This window comes from Taudactylus pleione, unplaced genomic scaffold (genome assembly GCF_031769625.1).
Source record: "Taudactylus pleione unplaced genomic scaffold, aTauple2 ptg000660l, whole genome shotgun sequence".
Classification (NCBI taxonomy): domain Eukaryota; kingdom Metazoa; phylum Chordata; class Amphibia; order Anura; family Myobatrachidae; genus Taudactylus; species Taudactylus pleione.
The window spans coordinates 1,312,501-1,335,589 of NW_028285062.1; the positions used below are offsets into that span (position 1 = coordinate 1,312,501).

Consider the following 23,089-nt stretch of genomic DNA (forward strand, 5'->3'; position numbering starts at 1 on the left):
ATATCATGTATTGTATATATTTTATTGATGATCATACAAGCACATAAACATTTAATGTTCTGTATAAATCCCATAATTCAATATTAAAGTCCAAGAGATTTTACATTCCATGTGCTCCTGAGGAGTTTAAGAGACCAGAGTACGATCTGATCCCAAGAGCTGACATATATTGCACTGGCGTCCTGCTTTTTCCATATGTCAGTGTAATATCTCCGCTGTGGTTCTCCGTGAAGAGCATTAAACATGTCTGCTGGGTAGAAGAAGAAAAGAAAAACATTAAACAGAGCCGGAAGCTCACTAGTGACATCACGAGTGATGTCAATAGGGCCGCCCTCGAACAGCAGGCGTTCCTTCGGGAGTTTGGCTAGCCACCACTCTCCCAGCCTACCAAACGGGGCGAGCTGTCAATCAACATCGACAGCTGCCCCGTTTGTAGCCAGCCCCGGAGCGAGTGAATTTCTCACTCGCTCCGGGGCTTGCGCATTGCGCACGCCGCGCTTGCGCAATGCCCCACCATCGACCCACTTGCGAGCGGGTATGAATCAGGCCCTATGTGTGTATGCATATGGGCCTTTCACTTCTGGTTTCCCTCCACTCTGTTCAGCAATAGAATAAATGTAGCTGATGCATAGGGGCAATGCAGGCTAAACAGGCGTGGTCATGCCGCTGTAGGAGCAGGGCTGAATCTACAACACCCATTATTATGGTGGTAATACATCTTTGATAAATAAGTGCAACTTTAGTCACATCACACAATACTAAGATAGAAAATACTCATATTTAGTGAAATAAGGATGTCAGTGCTCTGTGACAGATTCTGAGTTATTCATTGGTGAAACAAGACAAGAAGTCAGGATACACACCTTTAGTTGGGAGTCACTATGGTGGCAGAGAATATGCTGGTACAGATATTGTTCCAGTTTTTTTAATAGTAGATGACAATTTGATCTCAGAAGTTTTGGACGGAGTAGATTGATGTATGGTCCCAGTTGTAGTAGTAATATAGATTATTAAATATGTAGATTTAGTTGCTGTAGACGTTATTGGTTCAGTCGTGGATTTTCTAGGCTCTGCTGTTGTTGATAATGTTAACTATGTTAAAATTGTAGATACTTATTTTTTTTTTTGTTTCAGCTTTTATTTAACAAAGTTGGTTTTGTAGATTGAGATGTTGGTGAAGTTGTTGGTTCAGTCATTGCTGAAGATGTATAGTAGACACAGTTGTTGCTATAGACTGTTATTGTTGCAGATCTACAGTAGACAGTTTTTGCTATAGACTCAGTTATTGTTGCTGATGTACAGTAGACAGTTGTTGCTATAGACTGTTGACTCAGCTGTTGAAAATGTAGATTCGGTTGTTGTAAAAGTTATTGGTCTAGTTGTGGATTTTCTAGACTGCTGTTGTTGATATTGTTAACTTAATTATTGATGTTGTACACTAAGTAGTTGTTGTTTCAGTCATTATTGCTGTTATAGGCTCAGTTAGTAGTGTACTAGAATCATTGGTTGATGTTTGCTCAGTTGTTGATATAATAGGGTCAAATATTGTTGATGTAGTTTATTCACTTGTTGCAGTTGTTGACTGTTTTATATATTGTAGACTCTTGTTTATGTTATAAAGTGAACTGTTGATGTCATAGGCTCACTTATTGTTGATTGTGTAAGTTCAGTTGTTGTGGATTTTCTAGACTCTGCTGTTGCTGATGTTGTGAACTCAGTTATTGATGATGTAGACTCAGCAGTTGTTGTCTCAGTCATTATTGTTGTTATAGACTCAGTTATTATTGATGTTTTTTGTTCAGATGTTGCTGCTGTTGTTGATTCAGGTGTTATAGATATTTTTGACTCAGATGTTATTATTGTCATAGGGTCACTTTTTGATGTTATTGGTTCAGTGTTTCTCACTGATGTTGCCTAAGTTATGTGTGAAAAAACAAAATAATTACCGTAGGGTACTGTGTTCATGTCCCATTATAGCATAAACAAGATTAGTTGGTGTTATAGTCTTAAACTGGGTACACACGGCACAGATATATCTGCAGATGATGGTTGTTCATACACTCTGAACAACCATCATCTGTGTTCAGTGTGTTGGAGGAGGTAGCACAGCCGATGTGATATGTCTGTGAACGTCATTCACAGACACATCGCTAGTACCCACTGACTGACGGCCACCCTATATATTGGCCAATTAATTGGTCGGCCAATATATCTGTCAGTGTGTACCCAGCATTAGTTGTTGGTGTCATTTAATTTTTCATGTTGTCTACTCGCTGTTTGTGGATGTTATTTTTTCAGAACCAATTGTGCAGCAAAATGGGGCTAATCGGGAGTATAATCTGCACCTTGGTCACAAATACAGATAAATAACCCCTGCAGGCTCTGGGGCTAAAAAACAAGGTGATTATCTGATATTCTGCCTTGTACTTGGATTATGTGATATTGAGCATCCCCAAGTAAAACATGCAGTCTCTTCCCCGTCTCCACCTTCCGCGCGTGTCCCATGACAAGTCGCATGGATGCCATCTATGAATGGTGTAACACAGCAGTTATGGCAGATGTCTCCTGCGCTACATAAGGATTGCCAGAACACCGCCATTCCCATGACCTTTCGGGGAACTGAGGTGTTTTCTAATTTATCATATTTCTAAAAAGTTGTTTCTGTAGCTTGAAGTCTACAGCTATGGCTGTCTTCATATGGCAACAGCACTTATGTGGGGACGGAACTGGATAGAGACGTCTTCTCAGATCCCTCCCTGTGTGTGAGCAGCTCTTCTTCTCCTTTCTCCTACACTATATTTGTTTATTCAATTTTTATTTAATTATTATTATTATTCGCACCCCCTGGTCACCCCCTGTCCAAATATATGAAAATAAAAGATGGTAACCCTACCGTCCCCTCCTTTTTCCCGCACCTCTGCAATTATGTCAAATTAAAATTTTTGTACTCCCTGGGTCTCCTTGATTTTACCAAGAACCCTTTCCCTAACACTGAAGGTATGTTTATCATACGTATGGATAATGTATTAGTACAAGTATATAGTGACTGTTCCATGCATGGGTAAATGCTTAGTATATGTAAAGAATAAACAGTGAGATGGGGGCAGCCACTGTACCCATAACAAACTACAGTAGGTATGGGGCTGTGCGATATGTCTGCATATTCAGGACTAGGAAAAAAGATCATTCTAATATGAGACATACATTAACCGTCAGACAACCCAGCAAACACATTTACGTGAAGCTTAGATGTAGAATTTGCTAAACACCATACTGACGCTAATAAACATTCTGTATTTCTTGAGCATAGGAACAAGGGGGAAATTACTGTTCAGTAAGTGATGGGAAAACCCAATTGAATGGGTTCTGTACCGGTCCTTCCACAGAGTCCTCAGTCTAGTGGCACAGATATAGAGGAGTACCTGTTACCATTGGGACCTCAGGATTATAATTAAATTAAGTCTGTTACAATATTTCCCCTGATGGCCTGATTCAGACCCGCTCGCAAGCGGGTCGATTGTTAGGCAGTGCGCACACGCGAGCCCCGGAGCGAGCGTAAAAAGCACTCGCATCCAAAAGGGGCGGCTGTTGATGTTGATGGGCGGCCCTACTGAAATCACTCGTGATGTCAGTAGGTGGACTTCCTGCTCTATTAGAGCAGGAAGCACACTGGGGCTTGCAGCAACGAGACCCTACCGCAAGGGTCTCGTCGCAAGCCCGATGGCCGCTCGCATAAGCTGTGGGTGGTAACCCATAGCTATACGAGCGGCCAAGAGGCCGCAACTAAAAAAACAAGCGCTCGCCCTGATTCAGTTTTCCGCTATTACTTCCCGCAGTAAGTAAAACCCCAGTACAGGGTACATCCCAGGCTAATGCAGTAGCCCCCGCCAATGCACTCCTTTCCAGTACTGACTTGCTGACATTCTGATGCTCTGTATCATAGTCCATTAGATCCCGGATCAATCTCTTCTTAGAATGATCCATCCCGACCAGGCCTTTCTGCACAAACCGCGCTACCAGCTCTTCCTTCTTGAGCTTTTTGTACTTTGCGGCCATTGTTCGCCAAAATAAAAATAACAGGGTAAGGGAAACAGAAATTGCTTTCACTGTGTGACTTTTTGCTAATATAAGCTTTGAGTTGTGGAATCTGGTGAAATTGGGTTCCTCTCTGAGAGTACTCCCTTTTTCACTCAAGTTTTTATAAAATAAAACACTTTTTATCCCACCGCTGCAAACCAATTGTCACGGACCTCCGGCCGATCTCTCCAGATACGCCAATCTGAGAATCACCGCCCGTGACTTATACCAGTTATCTCAGCACTTGTGGTTATTAACTCCGGTAACTGCCACCAGCAGAAGACCAATTTAACGCTAAGCGTAAGGCAAGCTTCTGCTCTCACCTGTACACACAACTTATCAATAGTTAAATATAGGTAACATGCCCAAACATGAGGCGTTTGGGTCATAAAGACACAGTTCCAGAACTAAAATTAGTTTAGTTTAAGTCAAGAAATGTCTTAAAAGCTTATGTACAAAAATTACAAAGGATATAAGGAAGATACAAAAGTCACAAACACAGTTAATCGCAATTTCCAGTAAACCAAAGAAAATAATAAAATGGGAGAAAACAGATCATTCAGATCACGACGGATAGAACAACCTTTGGGATGAGGCCTTCCCCTGTGATGAAGTCAGGTGCTCTGTGTCTTGTCGACAACCTCAAGCAGAGAATCACACCCTCTTACCAGTGAGCCTGTATTCTATCCATGTGTGCCCAGCTCCTTCCCCCCTCACCCCCCTTGGTGGTGTTAACCCTTCTCAGCCCAGAGTGTATTGTTCCTCTAGCTGGCTATGGGGTTTCTCTATCATTTGGGCAGGGGTTTTTAATTACCTTTCAGACCTTCCTAAAGCTTGAGAAGTGGGCTTAGGCCAACAAACGTGCACACAGATTAAGTGCTTAAACATACACCTCTGTAGCCTGACTGTCTGTGAGTATAACCAACAATTCTTTGATCTCCGACCACATACAGAACACAGATCTCTTACAGACTGGCTATCAAGGATCTGGCCAGCTGTCTCTTGGGTAAGAGAAGTAGTTTCTCAGGGGTACATCCTCTCCTTCCGGCGAAGGCCTCCTAGACGGTTTTTCACCATGGGTCTTCAGTCCAATCAGGACGAGGCCCTGGAGTTCAAGAAGGTATTGCACTCTATGCTCCAGGCTGGGGTCATAGTGCCGGTTCCTTTGTCTCAGAGGGGATTGGGGTATTACTCCAATCTCTTTCTGGTACAGAAACCCAATGGGTCTTACCGGCCCATCCTCAACCTCAAGTCTCTCAACAAGTCCTCGAGGGTTCCTCGGTTCAGGATGGAGACCCTGCGTTCCATTATATTGGCAATGGAGCCTGGGAATTTTATGGTCTTGTTGGACATTCAGGATGCCTACCTGCATGTCCCTATTATCTTAGCAGGCCAGCAATTCCTCAGGTTTGCAGTGATCAATCAACATTTCCAGTTCCAGGCACTGACCTTTGGTCTGGCCACAGCGCCTCGAGTGTTTACCAAAGTCATGGCAGTCATGGCGGCCCACCTGCGGATGCAGGGGCCCGCTTGTAACCCTATCAGGACGACCTTCTGTTGTTAGCAGGGTTTCCAGAGATCCTTCAGTGCCATCTGCAACTGAAAATATCTGTGTTGCAAAATCATGGCTGGTTGATAAACTGGAAGAAGTCCTCCCTGGTTCCCTCACAGAGGATGCTCCATCTCGGAGCCCTGTTGGACTCCCAACAACAGAGGATCTTTGTGACGGAGGAAAAGATCTCTGCATTACAGGCAAAGTTACGCAGTTACCTTCAGAGTTGCCGAGTGTCTGTTCACTCAGCGATGAGGTAACTTGGCTCCATGGTGTCGATGTTCGCCTTCTGGCAACGGACGCCAGTCTCCGGGGCTGGGGAGCAGTGACAGGTCCACACTTGTTCCAAGGTAGGTGGACACAGGCAGAATCTGCGCTTCCAATAAACATCTTGGAACTTCGTGCAATATTCAGAGCTCACCAGTGGGCAAGACATGTTCTCCACGGAAAACCTGTGCAGGTACAGTCGGACACACCAAAGAGGAACCCGATGTCAGGTGGCACTGACAGAGGTGTCCCGCATTCTGGCTTGGGCGGAGGGCAATCTCCCTGCCATCTTGGCAGTGTTCATACCAGGAGTCCTCAACTGGGAAGCAGACTTTCTCAGTCATCAAGACGTGCATCCAGGGGAATAGTCTCTTCACCAGGAGGTATTTCAAATCCTGGTGAACAAGTGAGGCCTTCCAGAGATAGACTTAATGGCCTTCCGACACAACAACAAGCTGCCTGTGTACGGGTCAAGAACAACACACACAGAGGCTCTTCTGGTAGACGTTCTGTCGGTCTGGTGGACCTTCCGGTTTGCGTACCTCTTCCCTCCGTTCTCTCTTCTTCCTTGAGTGATTCAAAAATTCAAGCAAGAAGGAGGCAAGCTCATGTTGATAGCTCCAGCGGGGCCCAGATGTCACTGGTACTCAGATCTTCAGAGTCTCTCCATAGACACTAATTTTGCTGTTGCCTCAATGTCTGGACCTGTTGTTTCAAGGTCCTTGCCATTACCTTGACCTGGGTTGTCTCTTTGACGGCGTGGCTGTTGAGACAGCCCTCTTAAGGTCCAGGGGTTTTTCCAGCTCTGTAGTTAACACCATGCTCGGAAGCCTGCGTCTGCAAGAATTTACCACAGAGTGTGGCATACTTTCTTTGAATGGTGTTGCCCTAGGGGCTATGTTCCTCAGGTGTTCAGGATATCTAGGGTGTTGGGTTCCCTACAGGCGGGCTTAGATCACGGTCTTCACCTTGCTTCCCTGAAGGTGCAAGTTTCTGCCCTGTCAGTGTGGTTTCACTGTAGGATTGCTACTCTTCTTGATGTCCGCCTTTATGCAAGGTGTACTTCGTATTCAGCCTCCCTTTATTCCACCATTGGCTCCTTGGGATTTGGCTGTGGTCCTGAGGACTCTCCAAGGACCGCCATTTGAACCGCTGGGCTCAGTGGATTTAATATGTCTCACAGCTAAGACTGTGTATCTTCTGGCCATTGCTTTGTTCAGAAGGGTGTCAGATTTGTGGGCTCTCTCATGTCGCTCTCACTTTCTGATTTTTCATGGGGACAGGGCGGTGCTTCGCACTCGCCCTGGTTTCCTACCTAAGGTGGTATCTAGTTTTCACATTAATGAGGAAATTATAGTGCCGGCCTTTAATTCCCCAGACCTCTCAGCTGGTGAGGCCTCCTTGGATGTGGTACGTGCTCTAAGGATTTATGTTGACCGTACCAATTCATTTAGGAAGTCGGACTCCTTGTTTGTCCTCTATGGTTTCTGTAAGAAGGGTTGGCCTGCCACAAAGCAGACTTTGGCAGGATGGTTTCGCATGACAACTTCTGAGGTTTACATTCATGAGGGCCTTCCTGTACCATCCTCTGTTAAAGCTCATTCTACACGGTCTGTGGGTCCTTCGTGGGCAGCTCACCGTGGTGCCTCTGCTGTTCAGCTTTGCAAGGCAGCCACGTGGTCTTCCGTCCATACCTTTGTGAGGTATTATGCATTTGATACCTTCGCCTCTCAGGATGCTTCCTTCGGGCGGCGGATTCTCCTTTCTGCACAGGAGCGTCCCCACCCTTAACACACAAGAAACACTTTCTCACCAGAAGGAGACGGAAAAACCGGTGACCAGAACAAAGCCCATCTGCAGTACAGGTGCGACAGGGCGGGACTCCTGTGGAACCCTATGGACTTCATAGAAATAGAGATAACAAGGGTAAGTTTCTTACCATAACTCATATTCTCTCCTGCTTTCCTCTGTGGTACATATAAGATATACTTAATTCTGCCCTTAAATATTTGGAAATAGCAGTTTCCACATATTTTAAGGGCAGAAAGTTATATAATTAGTTATTAAGTTATTCAGTTATTAAATTAGCCATATTTGCTTAGGAGTATAATATTAATATTGGCAATAAAGCCCTCAGGATCTCCTGGACTAAGCACATGCAGGCTGATCCTCCACTGAATACTATATAATTAGAATTTTTTATGCTACCATATAAACCTAGCCCAGTGGTCTCCAACCTGTAGCTCGCTGTCTTCATTTTGGTAGCTCACCTAACTGCAGTACTGCCGAGTCAACTTAGGACATCCTGGGTGGAGAAACAGGGAAGCACGTCAGGTGATTGCCGCTGCTTCTACAACAATCACCTGGCGTGCTTCCCCGTTGTTCCACCCACGGCGTCTACGCTACGGCGGAGCGAGTGACTCCTGCCCAGCTCTGCCGAAAAGTCACACAACAGCCCTGCCTATATCTTTTGCTCCTCTCCTGCACGTACCTCCTTGGAGCCGGTAATTGACAGTAAAATGTGCCTGTGCTTGCATTTTATTTACAAACTACAGGTTGATTCTCCCATATCCAAAATGCCCCTGGTCCCAAGCACTTTGGATAACGGAATATTCCATATTTTGGAATATTTGCATATCATAATGAAATACCTTGGGAATGGGACCCGAATATACACACAGAATGCATTTATGTGTTATATGCACCTTATACACACAGCCTGTAGGTCTTTTTATACAATATTTTCAATAATTTTGTGGCTCAAGCAAAGTTTGTGTACAGAAATGAAATTCATTTATGTTTCATATACCCTATAGATTGTAAGCTTGCGAGCAGGGCCTTCCTACCTATATATCTGTCTATTATTACCCAGTTTTGTTCTATCAATGTTGACAATTGTAAAGCGCAACGGAATATGCTGCGCTATATAAGAAACTGTAAATAAATAAATAAAATAAATATACACCTTATACACAAAGCCTGAAGGTAATTGTATACTATATTTTTAATAATTTGTGCCTTAGACAAACTTTGTGTACATTGAACCATCAAAAATCAAAGCTTTCATTATCTCAGTCATGCCAAAATAATTCCATATTTCTGAATACCTGTACAACAATTTCACTGTAATAATGAAATGCATTTTTATTTTCTGTGAAACTTTTTTATTTTTTTTTATTTTTTTTAAATTACCTTCTATTGTTCGGTTATTAGCCAGATTTTTTTTCTACAATATTAGTAGCTCTTAAGGAGGTTTAATTTTTTTAAAGTAGCTCACACCTCAATTAACGTTGGAGACCACTGGCCTAGCCTATAGCAAATACAGCCCTCCCCTTCCCTAAGTTGCTTCTGTACTTTTGTTGAAATAACCTTGATAAAAAGACTTTAACATAAATATATAGAGTAACTGTATAACCTGCTGATGACAGGGTGGATTAAGGGCCATATGGCCCTGGGGCTCACAATATTCAAGGGCCTATATTGGGAAGGGGAGGAGCTGTAACAGCACTGTGCGGGTGTGATCAGCGCCATGTGGGTGTGACCAGTGCTGAGTGGGTGTGGCCAGAGCCATGTGGGCGTGTACACCCCTACATTTTCAGCCGCAAATATATATAAATAAAAAAAATTGCCTAATTTTTGTGTCAAAACTAAGTGAGAAGTGAGATGTACAGTATAAATAGGGTGTGGGATGTATATACAGGGTGTCGGATGTGTATACAGTATGTTACAGGCCAGGAGCTGATGCTTTTCTTACATAGTATGCACCAAATATCAGCGTCATCTGCCAATGTAACAGGGCCACTCCAGGATGCCAATGTAATAGGACCACTCCAGGATGCCAATGTAACAGGACCACGCCAGGATGCCAATGTAACAGGGCCACTCCAGGATGCCAATGTAACAGGGCCACTCCAGGATGCCAATGTAACAGGGCCACTCCAGGATGCCAATGTAACAGGACCACGCCAGGATGCCAATGTAACAGGGCCACTCCAGGATGCCAATGTAACAGGACCACTCCAGGATGCCAATGTAACAGGACCACTCCAGGATGCCGGACTTATAGGCAGAGTTGCAAAAGAGAAAAACCATATTTGAAATTTGCAAATAAGAAGAAAAGGTTATAATGGGCCAAAAAAACAGATATTGGACGGTGAAAAGCTGGAAGAGTATTATGGTCGGATTAGTCTAAGCTTTAGGAGTTTGGCACAAAGAAGAGAACATATGAGAGATGTAGATAAAATGTTAGCGGAGTGCTTGGTGCCTGCTGCCCAGCCTGGCAAAGGGGATGTAACGGTATGGGGCTGGCTTGGTGCAGGTAAGGTGAGACACTTCCACATAGTGCACAGCAGTAATGAAGGCTAAAGCTGTGTCAGCGCTTGTCTGATGTAACGTTCCGCATTCAGCAGCAGGACAATGAGTGTAAGCATGTCTCTAAGCTACGCTAAGACTATTACAGGAGCCGGAGTACTGTTTTGATGGACTGGCCAGCACAATCCCTATTTAGCTATTGGGGGATGAGTTCTGATGTAAGGTCAGGGAAAAATGTGGGACAAGCCAGTCACACCTCTGGGAAGAGCTACAGAAGTCCTGAGTACAAATGTCACCTGAATACATATGTGCCCACATACATCTATCCTCCGTGCGCTACAAGTCACGCCACACACAACTCGGGAGCTCAGTGTGACTCAGTAGCGTCAAGCATCTTTTCCTGCGTTTTTTTACCTTCAAATACGTCTTAGAGCCGCGTTAACTTAACGCGGCCCAGACTTAACACCGACTTCGCCTGTTTTGTAGGCGTTAAAGTATCGCACGCGTGCACGCTTTACCCCGTATTCAACTTCAAAGTATGCGTAAACGGCACCCGGCGATACTGTAACAAGCGGAAAGTACTGTCATTTTTGGGGAAACCAGCCTGTCACCCCCCAAATGATGCTCTGACATGGGGGTTCACTATGGTACACCCTGATTTGGCTTGCTGAAGGTATTTGGTGTTTTTAAACGGGCTCAATAGCTGCTAAATAGCTTTTTTCTATACGTGGTGCAGAATAGTATTTAGGAGTTTTTTTTCCAGAAAATAACATCCCAGCAAATTTGGGGTACTTGAAAATGGGGGTCAGCATATTTAAAGTTGAAAAAATCGTGAAAAATCCACCTGCCGCAAACACCTGCAATCAAAAAAACACCTGGGGCATACTTGGGGACCCCCCCCAGAGTCAAGTTCGCTAGTTTTTAAGTTTGTACCCCAACATTTTTTATTTTCGTCCCTTTTTTCAAAGTCAATTTTTGGGGTGTCCTTAAGTTTTTGAAAAAAACATTTTTGACACAGATTACCTTTGGGGGACTGTCTGAAGGCTGCATGGGGGTTCCCGCAACGTTGCACCCCAAAACCCCAATTCTGCACTTTTTTCCGCCTGCCATTCATAAGCGATACTTTACCGCCTATTACATTGCATTGACTTTCCGCCTAGGCGGAAAGTCTTTCAAATTGAATACGGGGTAAAACCAAACCAGGCGATAATGACGTCATCGGCGGTAACTTAACGAGGATCCGGACTTAACGCTTCAAATTGAATACGGGCCTTAATCGCACAACAATGTGAATAGATAGCACAAGCAGCTTCTGCTGAGTAAAATGATATGCAGCATGCCTGTGTTCTGTGAGCGAGTGCGGGTGTATCTGCATGTGAAAGGCTACGTTACACTGTCAGCGGCTGTAATACTGTAACGTAGCGTTTCTCATGCAGATCCACCCACAGACGCAGACAGAACATAGGCATGTCGCATATCATTGTAATCAGCAGAAGCTGCTTGTGCTATCTATTCGTATCATTGTATGAATAAGACGTATTTGAAGATAAAAATATGCAGGAAAAGACGCTAGTCTGCTGGTGCTTCCATCGCCCCATGTGGTCACTGTAAGCAGAGGATCATTGAGCGTGCACCTACAATGGACGGGCTGCTTTATAACTTCTATGTCTGCTTTACACACGTTGCTTCTAAATAACTCATACTTTTGCTGTAGGATAATAATAATTTGCTTTACTCAGCCTCCATACCAAATCCATTATATGGCACTGAGCTAGACGAGTCCATAATGTAATGCTCTGCGGCCATTAGCCTTACAATAAACATTGTATAAGAATATATCTGCTGCTGTGCCTGACGTGTTAAAGTGGCCACATGACGCTAACTAAGTCTCCCACTTATCAATTACCTGTTACAGGTCTCTGCCTAGAAAAGCTGCCACATTCATCTTCCACCAACAGCCTTCATGTGGATCGGGACCAGGAAATCATCACCTGCTATGAGAAAGCTGGAGACATCGCTCTACTCTATCTGCAGGAGGTGGAGCGGGTGAGAGAATTGGGCTAGGGTTCTATAATGGCTGTGTGTGCGTGCGTATGTGTGTGGATATGTTTGTTACTGGAAATAAAGCCATTTATCTTTAATAGAGAAATTGCATTAGAATATTAACACCTGAAATATCTGCTACACACATTAATCTGTTTGAATTATTTTTCTACATCAGGGTCCATAGGGTATCCACAGGATACCTTGGGATATACGTGATGACGTCAGGCATCGGGCACCATAGAGTTTTCAGCCTCCCAGGATGCACTAGGGTCCCCCTCCTATACCCCGCCCCCGAGCCAAGGCATCTCAGTTTCGTTGGTGCCCGGCTCGGAGTCGGAGCACATGTTTAGAGGGGGGCTAAGAATAGCCCCTGAAGTTTTCTTCAAGGCAGCTGTGGCTGCCCATCTGGGAGTACAGCATGGACAGTCACTGCTGACGTCCATGCCGTCTCCCCTACACCCCGCCGGTACCAGAACGCCGGTACTGATCCGGGAATGCTAGTAAGCATCTGGGGTCACGGCTAGCGGTGACCCCAGATTCTTCGGACCATAGCCGGATCCAAGGGGGCAGCAGGTAAGCAGCGGGGTCCCGCGGTGGGTCCCTGCTGAGCACATGGTCCACAGTCCCCAGGCAGGGGGCTCCCTGGGGACTGGCTGCAGCATGGAGCCAGGTACTAACCTGCTCTTCCACTACCCCCCAGGGACAGCGGACCGCAGCTGAGCGGCAAGCGCTGCGGCGTCCCAGGGGTTAATTGCATGCCAGGGGAGCGCGCCTTCCCTGTAACACAGCCGGCGCCTCTCCCGCTGCACACAGCCCTCTCCGCTCTGCTGACTGGCCCTGTGGCAGCACTCCTCCCCCAGGCCGGCCTCCTCTCTGCTCCTCGGTGGCCATCTTTGCAAAAGCATGGTGAGCGCTGCTGGACGCTGAAGATCGGTGGCATCGCGGTCTGGGTCCCCCGGCATACCTCTCCTCCGTTGGAACAGGTCTGTGTATGCAGCGCTGTGTCCTACCAGGCTCTGTGTCTGCGTAGTTGAGGATCAGCGCTGATAGTGCAGGGATTAATTTCTTTGCATTGTATGTGACTGCTGCTAGCGTCTGCTGCCTGTACTTTCACTTTCTACTGTCAGCCATTTTACTGTTCCTGCTCTTCCTCTGCTAAAGCCTTTGCGGTGCGGTGATTGCAGGGTGTTTCTCCCACTATACTAACGAGTATCAGTGAGAGGGGTCACATACTTGCCATCATGTCTGAGAGTGAATTTCACCTCCAGCTTATGTGTACTAAGTGCAATGTACCAATAGCGGAGGGGGAGGGTAACGCGGAGGGGTTATGGCAGTGCTATTTATTGGCGCGACCAATTGCTGTCACGGCTCCGGTACAGGAAACTCCCTGGGCTTGTTTCGCTAAGGCGCTTACAACCCTAGTGGGCCAGTTAGCTCCACCACCTGCGTTTGCCCAGATGGGATTATCCCAGCAGTCAGTGCTTACCTGCATATCCCTATTCTTTTGCGCCATCAACAGTTCCTCAGGTTTGCAATCCGCAACGATCACTTCCAGTTCCGGGCGTTACCTTTTGGCCTGGCGACAGTACCACGAGTGTTCACCAAGGTCATGGCGGCTTACCTGCGGATGCAGGGCGTCTGCATGTTGCCGTATCTGGACGACCTTCTGTTGGTGGCAGGATCTCCAGAGCTCCTTCTACGCCATTTGGACATGACGATTGCAGTACTGCAACGTCACGGCTGGTTGATAAACTGGCAAAAGTCCACCCTGATCCCGTCTCAGAGGATTCTGCACCTCGGAGCCTTGTTGGACTCCAGACAGCAACGGATCTTTGTGAGGGGGGAAAAGATCTCTGCCTCTGCAGGTGAGGGTGCGCAGTTGTCTACAGTGTCGCAGAGTGTCTCTGCACTCGGCAATGAGGTTGCTGGGCTCCATGGTGTCAGTATTCGACATGGTGGAATATGCCCAGTTTCACTCCAGACCTCTGCAGCAATTGATCCTGTCCAAATGGAATGAACTGTCTCAGAGTCTAAAGTCCCAGATGATGGTGCTCACTCCGAAGGTTCGCCTGTCTCTAGCGTGGTGGTTGCAGACGACCCACCTCAACAAGTGTCGTCCAAACTGGGTCCTGTTAACAACGGACGCCAGTCTTCGGGGCTGGGGAGCTGTCACGGGTCCACACTTGTTCCAGGGCAGGTGGACTCAGGCAGAAAAGGAGCTTCCAATAAACATCTTGGAACTCCGCGTGGTTTTCAATGCTCTCCAGCAGGCACATCGGATTCTCCAAGGTCACCCCGTGCAGTCGGACAACGCCATCAACTTGGCCTACATAAATCGACAAGGAGGAACCCGAAGTCGGGCGGCACTCGTAGAGGTGTCCCGCATCCTGGTCTGGGCAGAGCGCAATCTCCCGGCTATATCAGCAGTATTCATCCCGGGAGTACTCAACTGGGAGGCGGATTTTCTCAGTTGCCAGGACGTACATCAGGGGAAATGGTCTCTGCACCAGGACGTCTTTCAACTTCTGGTGGACAGGTGGGGTCTTCCAGAGATAGACCTCATGGCGTCACGGCACAACAACAAGTTGCCGGTGTACGGGTCTCGAACAAGAGACGAAAAGGCGTCTCTGGTGGATGCTCTCTCCGTCCAGTGGACGTTCCGGTTCGCTTATCTAATTCCTCCGTTTTCCCTTCTTCCGCGGGTAATCCGGAAATTCAAACAGGAGGGGGGAACGCTCCTGTTGATCGCTCCCGAGTGGCCCAGGCGGCACTGGTTCTCAGACCTTCAGAGTCTGTCCGTGGACATTCCTCTGCGGTTGCCGCTACGACCGGACCTGCTATCACAGGGTTCTTGTCTGCACCCGGACCTTGCTCGGCTGTTTTTGACGGCGTGGCTGTTGAGACGGCCATGATGTGGTCCAGGGGGTTTTCCAGCTCTGTGGTGCAAACCATGCTAAGAGCTCGGAAACCATCCTCTGCAAGGATATACCATCATGTGTGGCATACGTTCTTCCAGTGGTGTCGACCGAGAGGTTATGCCCCTCGGGAGTTCCGTCTGTCTAGAGTGTTGGCTTTCCTACAGACGGGGCTAGACCTTAGGCTTCGCCTTGCTTCTCTGAAGGTACAGGTGTCTGCCCTGTCAGTCTGGTTCCATCGTAGGATTGCTGCGCTCCCTGATGTGCGCACCTTTATGCAAGGTGTACTTCGTATTCAGCCACCTTTTGTTCCACCGGTGGCGCCTTGGGATTTAGCTGTGGTCCTGAGAGCTCTCCAGGGACCGCCGTTTGAACCACTGGGCTCAGTGGACCTTAAATGGCTGACAGTTAAAACAATATTCCTTCTGGCCATTGCTTCGGCCAGACGGGTTTCTGACTTAGGGGCTCTCTCCCCTTTCTGATTTTTCATAGGAACAGGGCGGTGCTGCGCACTCGGCCTGGATTCCTTCCCAAAGTTGTTTCAAGTTTCCACATCAACGAGTAAATCGTTGTGCCGGCTTTTAACTCACCTGATCTTTCAGTGGGTGAGGCCACTTTGGTCGTTGTGCGGGCCTTAAGGATTTAAGGACCGCACTTCTTTTTTTAGGAAGTCGGACGCCTTGTTTGTCCTTTAAGGCTTCAGTAAAAAGGGTTGGCCTGCTTCAAAACAAACTTTGGTAGGTTGGATTTGTATGGCTATTTCAGAAGCTTATCTTTATGAAGGCCTTCCGGTTCCTTCTTCTGTGAGGGCACATTCCACTGGGTCTGTGGATCCTTCGTGGGCAGCTCGACGTGGTGCCTCTGCAGTCCAGATCTGCAAGGCTGCCACGTGGTCCTCTGTCCATACCTTTGTGAGGTATTACGCGTTTGACACCTTTGTCTCTCAGGATGCTTCCTTCGGGCGGCGGATTCTCCTTTCAGCACAGGAGCGTCCCCACCCTTAAAGGATACTGCTTTGGGACATCCCCAAGGTATCCTGTGGATACCCTATGAACCCTGATGTAGAAAATATGAGATATGGTAAGAACTTACCTTTGTTATCTCTATTTCTACGAAGTCCATAGGGTTCCACGGGACTCTCACCCTGTCGCACCTGTGCTGCAGATGGGCTTTACTCTGGTCACCGTTTTTTTCCATCTCCCTCTGGTGAGAATGTGATTCTTGTGTGTGTCCAGATCTTTCTTCTCTGTCTTCCTTCTCCTCCTCCGGCCTATGGCTTGGTACGTAACTGAGATGCCTTGGCTCGGGGGCGGGGTATAGGAGGGAGACCCTAGTGCATCCTGGGAGGCTGAAAACTTAACTCTATGGTGCCCGATGCCTGACGTCATCACCTATACCCAAGGTATCCTGTGGAACCCTATGGACTTCGTAGAAATAGAGATAACAAAGGTAAGTTCTTAACCATATCGCATATTATGTTGTGACTAATAACCCTTTCACATCGCTTTTGGCTGGTCGCAATAATGCTGGGTCGATGACGTCACCACCATTGCTTCTGAGCCGGCCCTTGGAGATGAGATCATGTTCAAGCGCCAGCTCTCCCTTTGCAGTAAACGGGAGCAGGGTTACCCGTGCGCACCGCACCACGAGCCAGGTCGCTCAACCCGGGTTATTTCAACTGGGCCCTTTCACACTGCGCAGTAACCCGGGTTAGTTAATGGCAGTGTGGATGGAAGGGGGGTATAACGGTCCTTCCGTACTGTACTCATTGGTTCTGAATCAGAGGTGTACGGTGATGCATTAGCGCATTTTGACGCTTAGCAATTGCTAAAATATGCTAATGCATCAGCTGGCGGAATTTGTATTGAGGCGCCCACCGGAGCCGTCGCAGCTGCCAGCAACTGCGTGCACAAAAGCAGCATTGGACGCAGATCCTAAAAACATTGATTCTTCGGTCTGCGGTAACTGAGACCCTGGAGCTTTGTTCTCTGCAATCGCAGACGCTGGCTAGTACACGCCCAGAAAACGGCCCCGACACGCCTGCGTTTTGGCCCCGTAACCACCCACAAAACTGTCTCTTACTGTCAATCAATTGCGAGTTAATCCTCACAGTGAGCTCAGTCGCAATTCAATCACTGCGCATTCCCAATACGGCTGTGACGCATGCGCAGACCACCAATAGTCTCCCAGCTGCGGGAAAATCTGCATAGCGTTCAGCTCTGACTCAGGCCAATTGTTGCTAAAGAAGATCAGTTATTTACATTAGATCTATCTAAGCAGGATGTTTCTGACATTTCAGCAGGTTATTTCAGGCAAACAGTGCTGTAATAACACTCAAGAAAACTAGGTTACACTTACTGTATGTAAATACCTTAGCAGAGGTAACCCCACCTAAGTTCTAGGCATATACGAGTCTAGGAATGTGACACAGAGACAGCGCTCTCCTAGTGTCACCTTGCATTATTTTAGGGGCTGCTGGAATAAAGTAGGAGACCCCACCTACAACAAAGATGTATTCAAACCAAAAGGAAACCAGCGCTCACCAAATTGTGAGAAATAAGAAGGTGTATAAGTATGATAAAACCAAAAATAAACATACAAGGTTAGTCAAATTCAAGGTTTTTTGTCTAAAAGTAAAAAACTGACAGATGTATTGCAAAAAACACGTATAAAAAATGTATGTATTAGAATAGGGGGGTTATAAGAGGAATACAATGATATAATATAGTACAGGCTCTCCTAAAAAGATTGTAAAGGGGGCCGAGGAGTATTCTTAAAATGACTAGATGACCTAGTACCGGTATACAACACAACACAATACAATACAATACAAGACAAACACACATAGATGTAAGGAGAAATCTCCGAAGGATGGAATGATCAAGTTCCGTATTGTGATTGTGAGGAGAGCGGGTTTTCCAGATCTCCTTGTTTGAGTGGCAATATGTTCCAAAAAAAGGTCCCTGCGATGCACTGGGCAGGGTGCAGCATGCAGAAGTCCGCTGGCGGACACCCGTTCAATACTGCACCCTGCCCAGGCTGTGCCTGAAATATAGAAAGCGAACAGCCACGCCGTTCTGGCGACTGGAGAACAGCCACACGCGGAGGTAACAGAGCGTCCCATATTCCAGCTGAATTGGGTGAGTAAAACGCCGATCAGGGGTATCACCCGTGGTCTCAGATTACTCATTTTATTTACAGTTGTTACAGGCGACTTATAGTCTACATTATATACACTGATTTAGGTGCATCGCGGGGACCTTTCTTTGGAACATATTGCCACTCAAACAAGGAGATCTGGAAAACCCGCTCTCCTCACAATCACAATACGGAACTTGATCATTCCATCCTTCGGAGATTCCTCCTTACATCTATGTGTGTTTGTCTTGTATTATGTTGTGTTGTGTTGTATACCGGTATTAGGACATCTAGTTATTTTAAGAATACTTCTCGGTCCCTTTACAATCTTTTTAGGAGAGACTGTACTATATTATATTATATGATTTTATTTATCTTTTACCCCCCTATTCTAATACATACATTGTATACATGTTTTTTCCAATACATCTGTCAGTTTTTTACTATTAGATATATTAATAAAACCTTGAATTTGACCAACCTTGCATGTTTATTTTTGGTTTTATCATACTTATATACCTTATTATTTGTCACAATTTAGGGGGGCGCCGGTTTCCTTTGCTTTCGAATATACTAGCCTGGGGCTACTAGTCCTAATAAACCATTCTGTTATCATAGAATTACTTTGCTCCAGCATGTGAGCTTTCATTAGCACAATCTCATTCATGTTCTCTTCAGTAATAAGTCTGCTTTGGGCCTCTGCAATATGGGTTACTCAAGCAGCGTGTCCACTAGACGATATATTGGACGTATGGAACCATATAGTTATCGTTCATCATCCACAATATGGTCCTGTGGATATGCCGTCAACGACCAGCGATGCACGCCCCCGCTGGTCGTTAACGATGTCGCTCATCGCCCGATCCTGCTGTCCAACCTGGCGATATCGTCAGGTTGTGCAGGTTCGGGGACGAGGGAGGGTGACGTCGCTGGACAATATCGTCAGGTTGTGCAGGTTCGGGGACGAGGGAGGGGGTGACGTCGCTGGACAATATCGTCAGGTTGTGCAGGTTCGGGGACGAGGGAGGGGGTGACGTCGCTGGACAATATCGTCAGGTTGTGCAGGTTCGGGGACGTGGGAGGGAGCCGGCACTGAATGATATAGTCAGGTTGTGCAGGTTCGGGAATGAGAGAGGGTGACGTCGCTGGACGATATCGTCAGGTTGTGCAGGTTCGGGGATGAGAGAGGGTGACGTCGCTGGACGATATCGTCAGGATGTGCAGGTTCGGGGATGAGGGAGGGTGACGTTGCTGGACGATATCGTCAGGGTGTGCAGGTTCGGGGATGAGGGAAGGGTGACGTCGCTGGACGATATCGTCAGGTTGTGCAGGTTCGGGGATGAGGGAGGGTAACGTTGCTGGACGATATCGTCAGGTTTTGCAGGTTCGGAGATGAGGGAGGGAGCCGGCACAGAATGATATCGTCAGGTTGTGCAGGTTCGGGGATGAGGGAGGGAGCCGGCACTGAATGATATCGTCAGGTTGTGCAGGTTCGGGGATGAGGGAGGGAGCCGGCACTGAATGATATCGTCAGGTTGTGCAGGTTCGGGGATGAGGGAGGTTGACGTCGCTGGACGATATCGTTCAGTGTGAGTGCTAGCAGACTCTCACAGTGTGACCGGCGGCTCAATCACACCGGGCATATCGCGCTGCATGGCATATTGAGGCCAGATGGTATAGGACACCACTGTATGTATTCACATATAGGGCCACTAGTGCACTGCTGATTATCAGGAATCTGTGCATTCGCAGGACCCATTCTGTGAGTGTGCAGAATAGGTTCTGCATAGTCTCGTGCAGACCCTTGAATGCCTCAAAATTGAGGCATTCAATTGAGGTATTTAAGAGGAGGTGCAGGGGCGGCTGGCGTTCCCGGAAAAGGGGGCGTGTCTGCCCTTTTTTCTGGGAGTGGCCACCCCAAGATCTGCGTTGATAAATGTAGTGTCCTGGGCTTGCAAGCCGGCCAGTCTGAGTAAGCTGTGGCTTACTCAGTTGGCCAGAGGCCCGATGCCATTCTCCATCGCGACCATCAACTGCCGATGGTCACGATGGTGATCTCAGCACTGCGACCTCCGTCGCAGTGCTGGGATCGCAGATGCAGCAGGGGGGTGTCATACAGGGAGTGTCATACACCCCCTGCTGCATTTGCATAATAGCAAGGATCGTAATTGCAAAGCTGCCTGCTTGCATAAATCATATATCGATAGCCTGCGTGTATACATCATCTAGCTATAGCCTGCATGCATACATCATATATCTATAGCCTGCCTGCATACATCATATATCTATAGCCTGCGTGCATACATCATATATCTATAGCCTGCGTGTGTACATCATCTGGCTATAGCCTGCGTGCATACATCATATATCTGTAGCCTGCGTGTATACATCATATATCTATAGCCTGCGTGCATACATCATCTAGCTATAGCCTGCGTGCATACATCATATATATAGCCTGCGTGCATACATCATATATCTGTAGCCTGCGTGTATACATCATATATCTATAACCTGCGTGCATACATCATATATCTGTAGCCTGCGTGCATACATCATATATCTATAGCCTGCGTGTATACATCATATATCTATAACCTGCGTGCATACATCATATATCTGTAGCCTGCGTGCATACATCATATATCTATAGCCTGCGTGTATACATCATATATCTATAGCCTGCGTGTATACATCATCTAGCTATAGCCTGCGTGCATACATCATATATCTATAGCCTGCGTGCATACATCATCTAGCTATAGCCTGCGTGCATACATCATATATCTATAGCCTGCGTGTATACATCATATATCTATAGCCTGCGTGTATACATCATCTAGCTATAGCCTGTGTGCATACATCATATATCTATAGCCTGCGTGCATACATCATCTAGCTATAGCCTGCGTGCATACATCATATATCTATAGCCTGTGTGCATACATCATATATCTATAGCCTGCGTGTATACATCATCTAGCTATAGCCTGTGTGCATACATCATATATCTATAGCCTGCGTGCATACATCATATATCTATAGCCTGCGTGCATACATCATATATCTATAGCCTGTGTGCATACATCATATATCTATAGCCTGCGTGTATACATCATCTAGCTATAGCCTGTGTGCATACATCATATATCTATAGCCTGCGTGTATACATCATCTAGCTATAGCCTGTGTGCATACATCATATATCTATAGCCTGTGTGCATAAATCATATATCTATAGCCTGCATGTATAAATCATATAGCTATAGCCTGCGTGAATACATCTTATATCTATAGCCTGTGTGCATACATCATATATCTATAGCCTGCGTGTATACATCATCTAGCTATAGCCTGCGTGCATACATCATATATCTATAGCCTGCGTGCATAAATCATATCTATAGCCTGCATGTATAAATCATATAGCTATAGCCTGCGTGTATAAATCATATATCTATAGGCTGCGTGCAGCTTTGCAATTGCCATCCTTGCTGAATCAGGCCCATAGTGCACCCATGTCATAAGGATTCACTTACTGTACACATCTGAGTATTTTCAGTTCTGCAACCAGTATTTCTGTTCTTCCCTTATCAGGTGCAAACAGCAAATATGCAGAACCGGAGTCCTAAGCCGGGTCCGACGACGCCAGACCAGGAGATGAGCTTTTTCCTGGAGACTGGGCTTCAGAGAGCTCATGTTCTCTACTTCAAGAATGGGTGAGTTAGACATGTCGTAATATTCATGTTTATCAATTCGTCAATGTCATTCTCGGTCTGCCCCCTACGTCTATGTCTGCCCCCTACGTCTATGTCATTCTAGGTCTGCCCCCAACGTCTGTCATTCTATGTCTGCCCCCAACGTCTATGTCATTCTAGGTCTGCCCCCTACAGTACGTCTATGTCATTCTAGGTCTGCCCCCTCAGTACGTCTGTGTCATTCTAGGTCTGCCCGCTACAGTACGTCTGTCATTCTAGGTCTGCCCCCTACAGTACGTCTATGTCATTCTAGGTCTGCCCCCTACGTCTATGTCATTCTAGGTCTGCCCCCTACGTCTATGTCATTCTAGGTCTGCCCCCTACGTCTATGTCATTCTATGTCTGCCCCCAACGTCTATGTCATTCTAGGTCTGCCCCCAACGTCTATGTCATTCTAGGTCTACCCCCAACGTCTATGTCATTCTAGGTCTGCCCCCTACAGTACGTCTATGTCATTCTAGGTCTGCCCCCTACAGTACGTCTATGTCATTCTAGGTCTGCCCCCTTCGTCTATGTCATTCTAGGTCTGACACCCCTCATTCTATATCACCCTAGGTCTGGCCCCCTCAGTCTATACCACTCTAGGGGGCATATGTATCAAAGCTTGATGTGAGATAAAATTGTGAGATATATATCACCAACCAATCAGCTTCTAACTTACATTTTGCAGGCTGTGTTTAAGAAATGATAGTTAGGAGCTGATTGGTTGGTGATATAATTTCACAATTGTATCACACATCAAGTTTAGTCAGTATAACTCTGGGCATCGCATTCCACAAACAGTATAACTCTGGGCATTATCCCATAGACAGTATAACTCTGGGCATTGCATCCCATAGACAGTATAACTCTGGGCCTTGTACCCCTAGATAGTATAACACTGGGCCTTGTACCCCTAGCCAGTATAACTCTGGGCCTTGTACCCCTAGCCAGTATAACTCTGGGCCTTGTACCCCTAGTCAGTATAACTCTGGGCATTGCATCCCATAGACAGTATAACTCTGGGTATTGCATCCCATAGACAG

General features: G+C 46.5%; 1 protein-coding gene across 2 annotated transcripts in view; it reads left to right on the forward strand.

Annotated features, from left to right (window-relative positions):
* The window catches only part of TTC7B (tetratricopeptide repeat domain 7B), a 206,775-nt gene that overhangs the window by 53,185 nt on the left and 130,501 nt on the right, over positions 1-23,089 (forward strand). For both annotated transcript variants that reach the window (XM_088455569.1, XM_088455570.1), the window contains exons 4-5: positions 12,123-12,253; positions 21,904-22,025. In XM_088455569.1, coding sequence (XP_088311695.1) covers positions 12,123-12,253; positions 21,904-22,025 — 253 coding nt within the window. The remainder of the gene's footprint in view (positions 1-12,122; positions 12,254-21,903; positions 22,026-23,089) is intronic.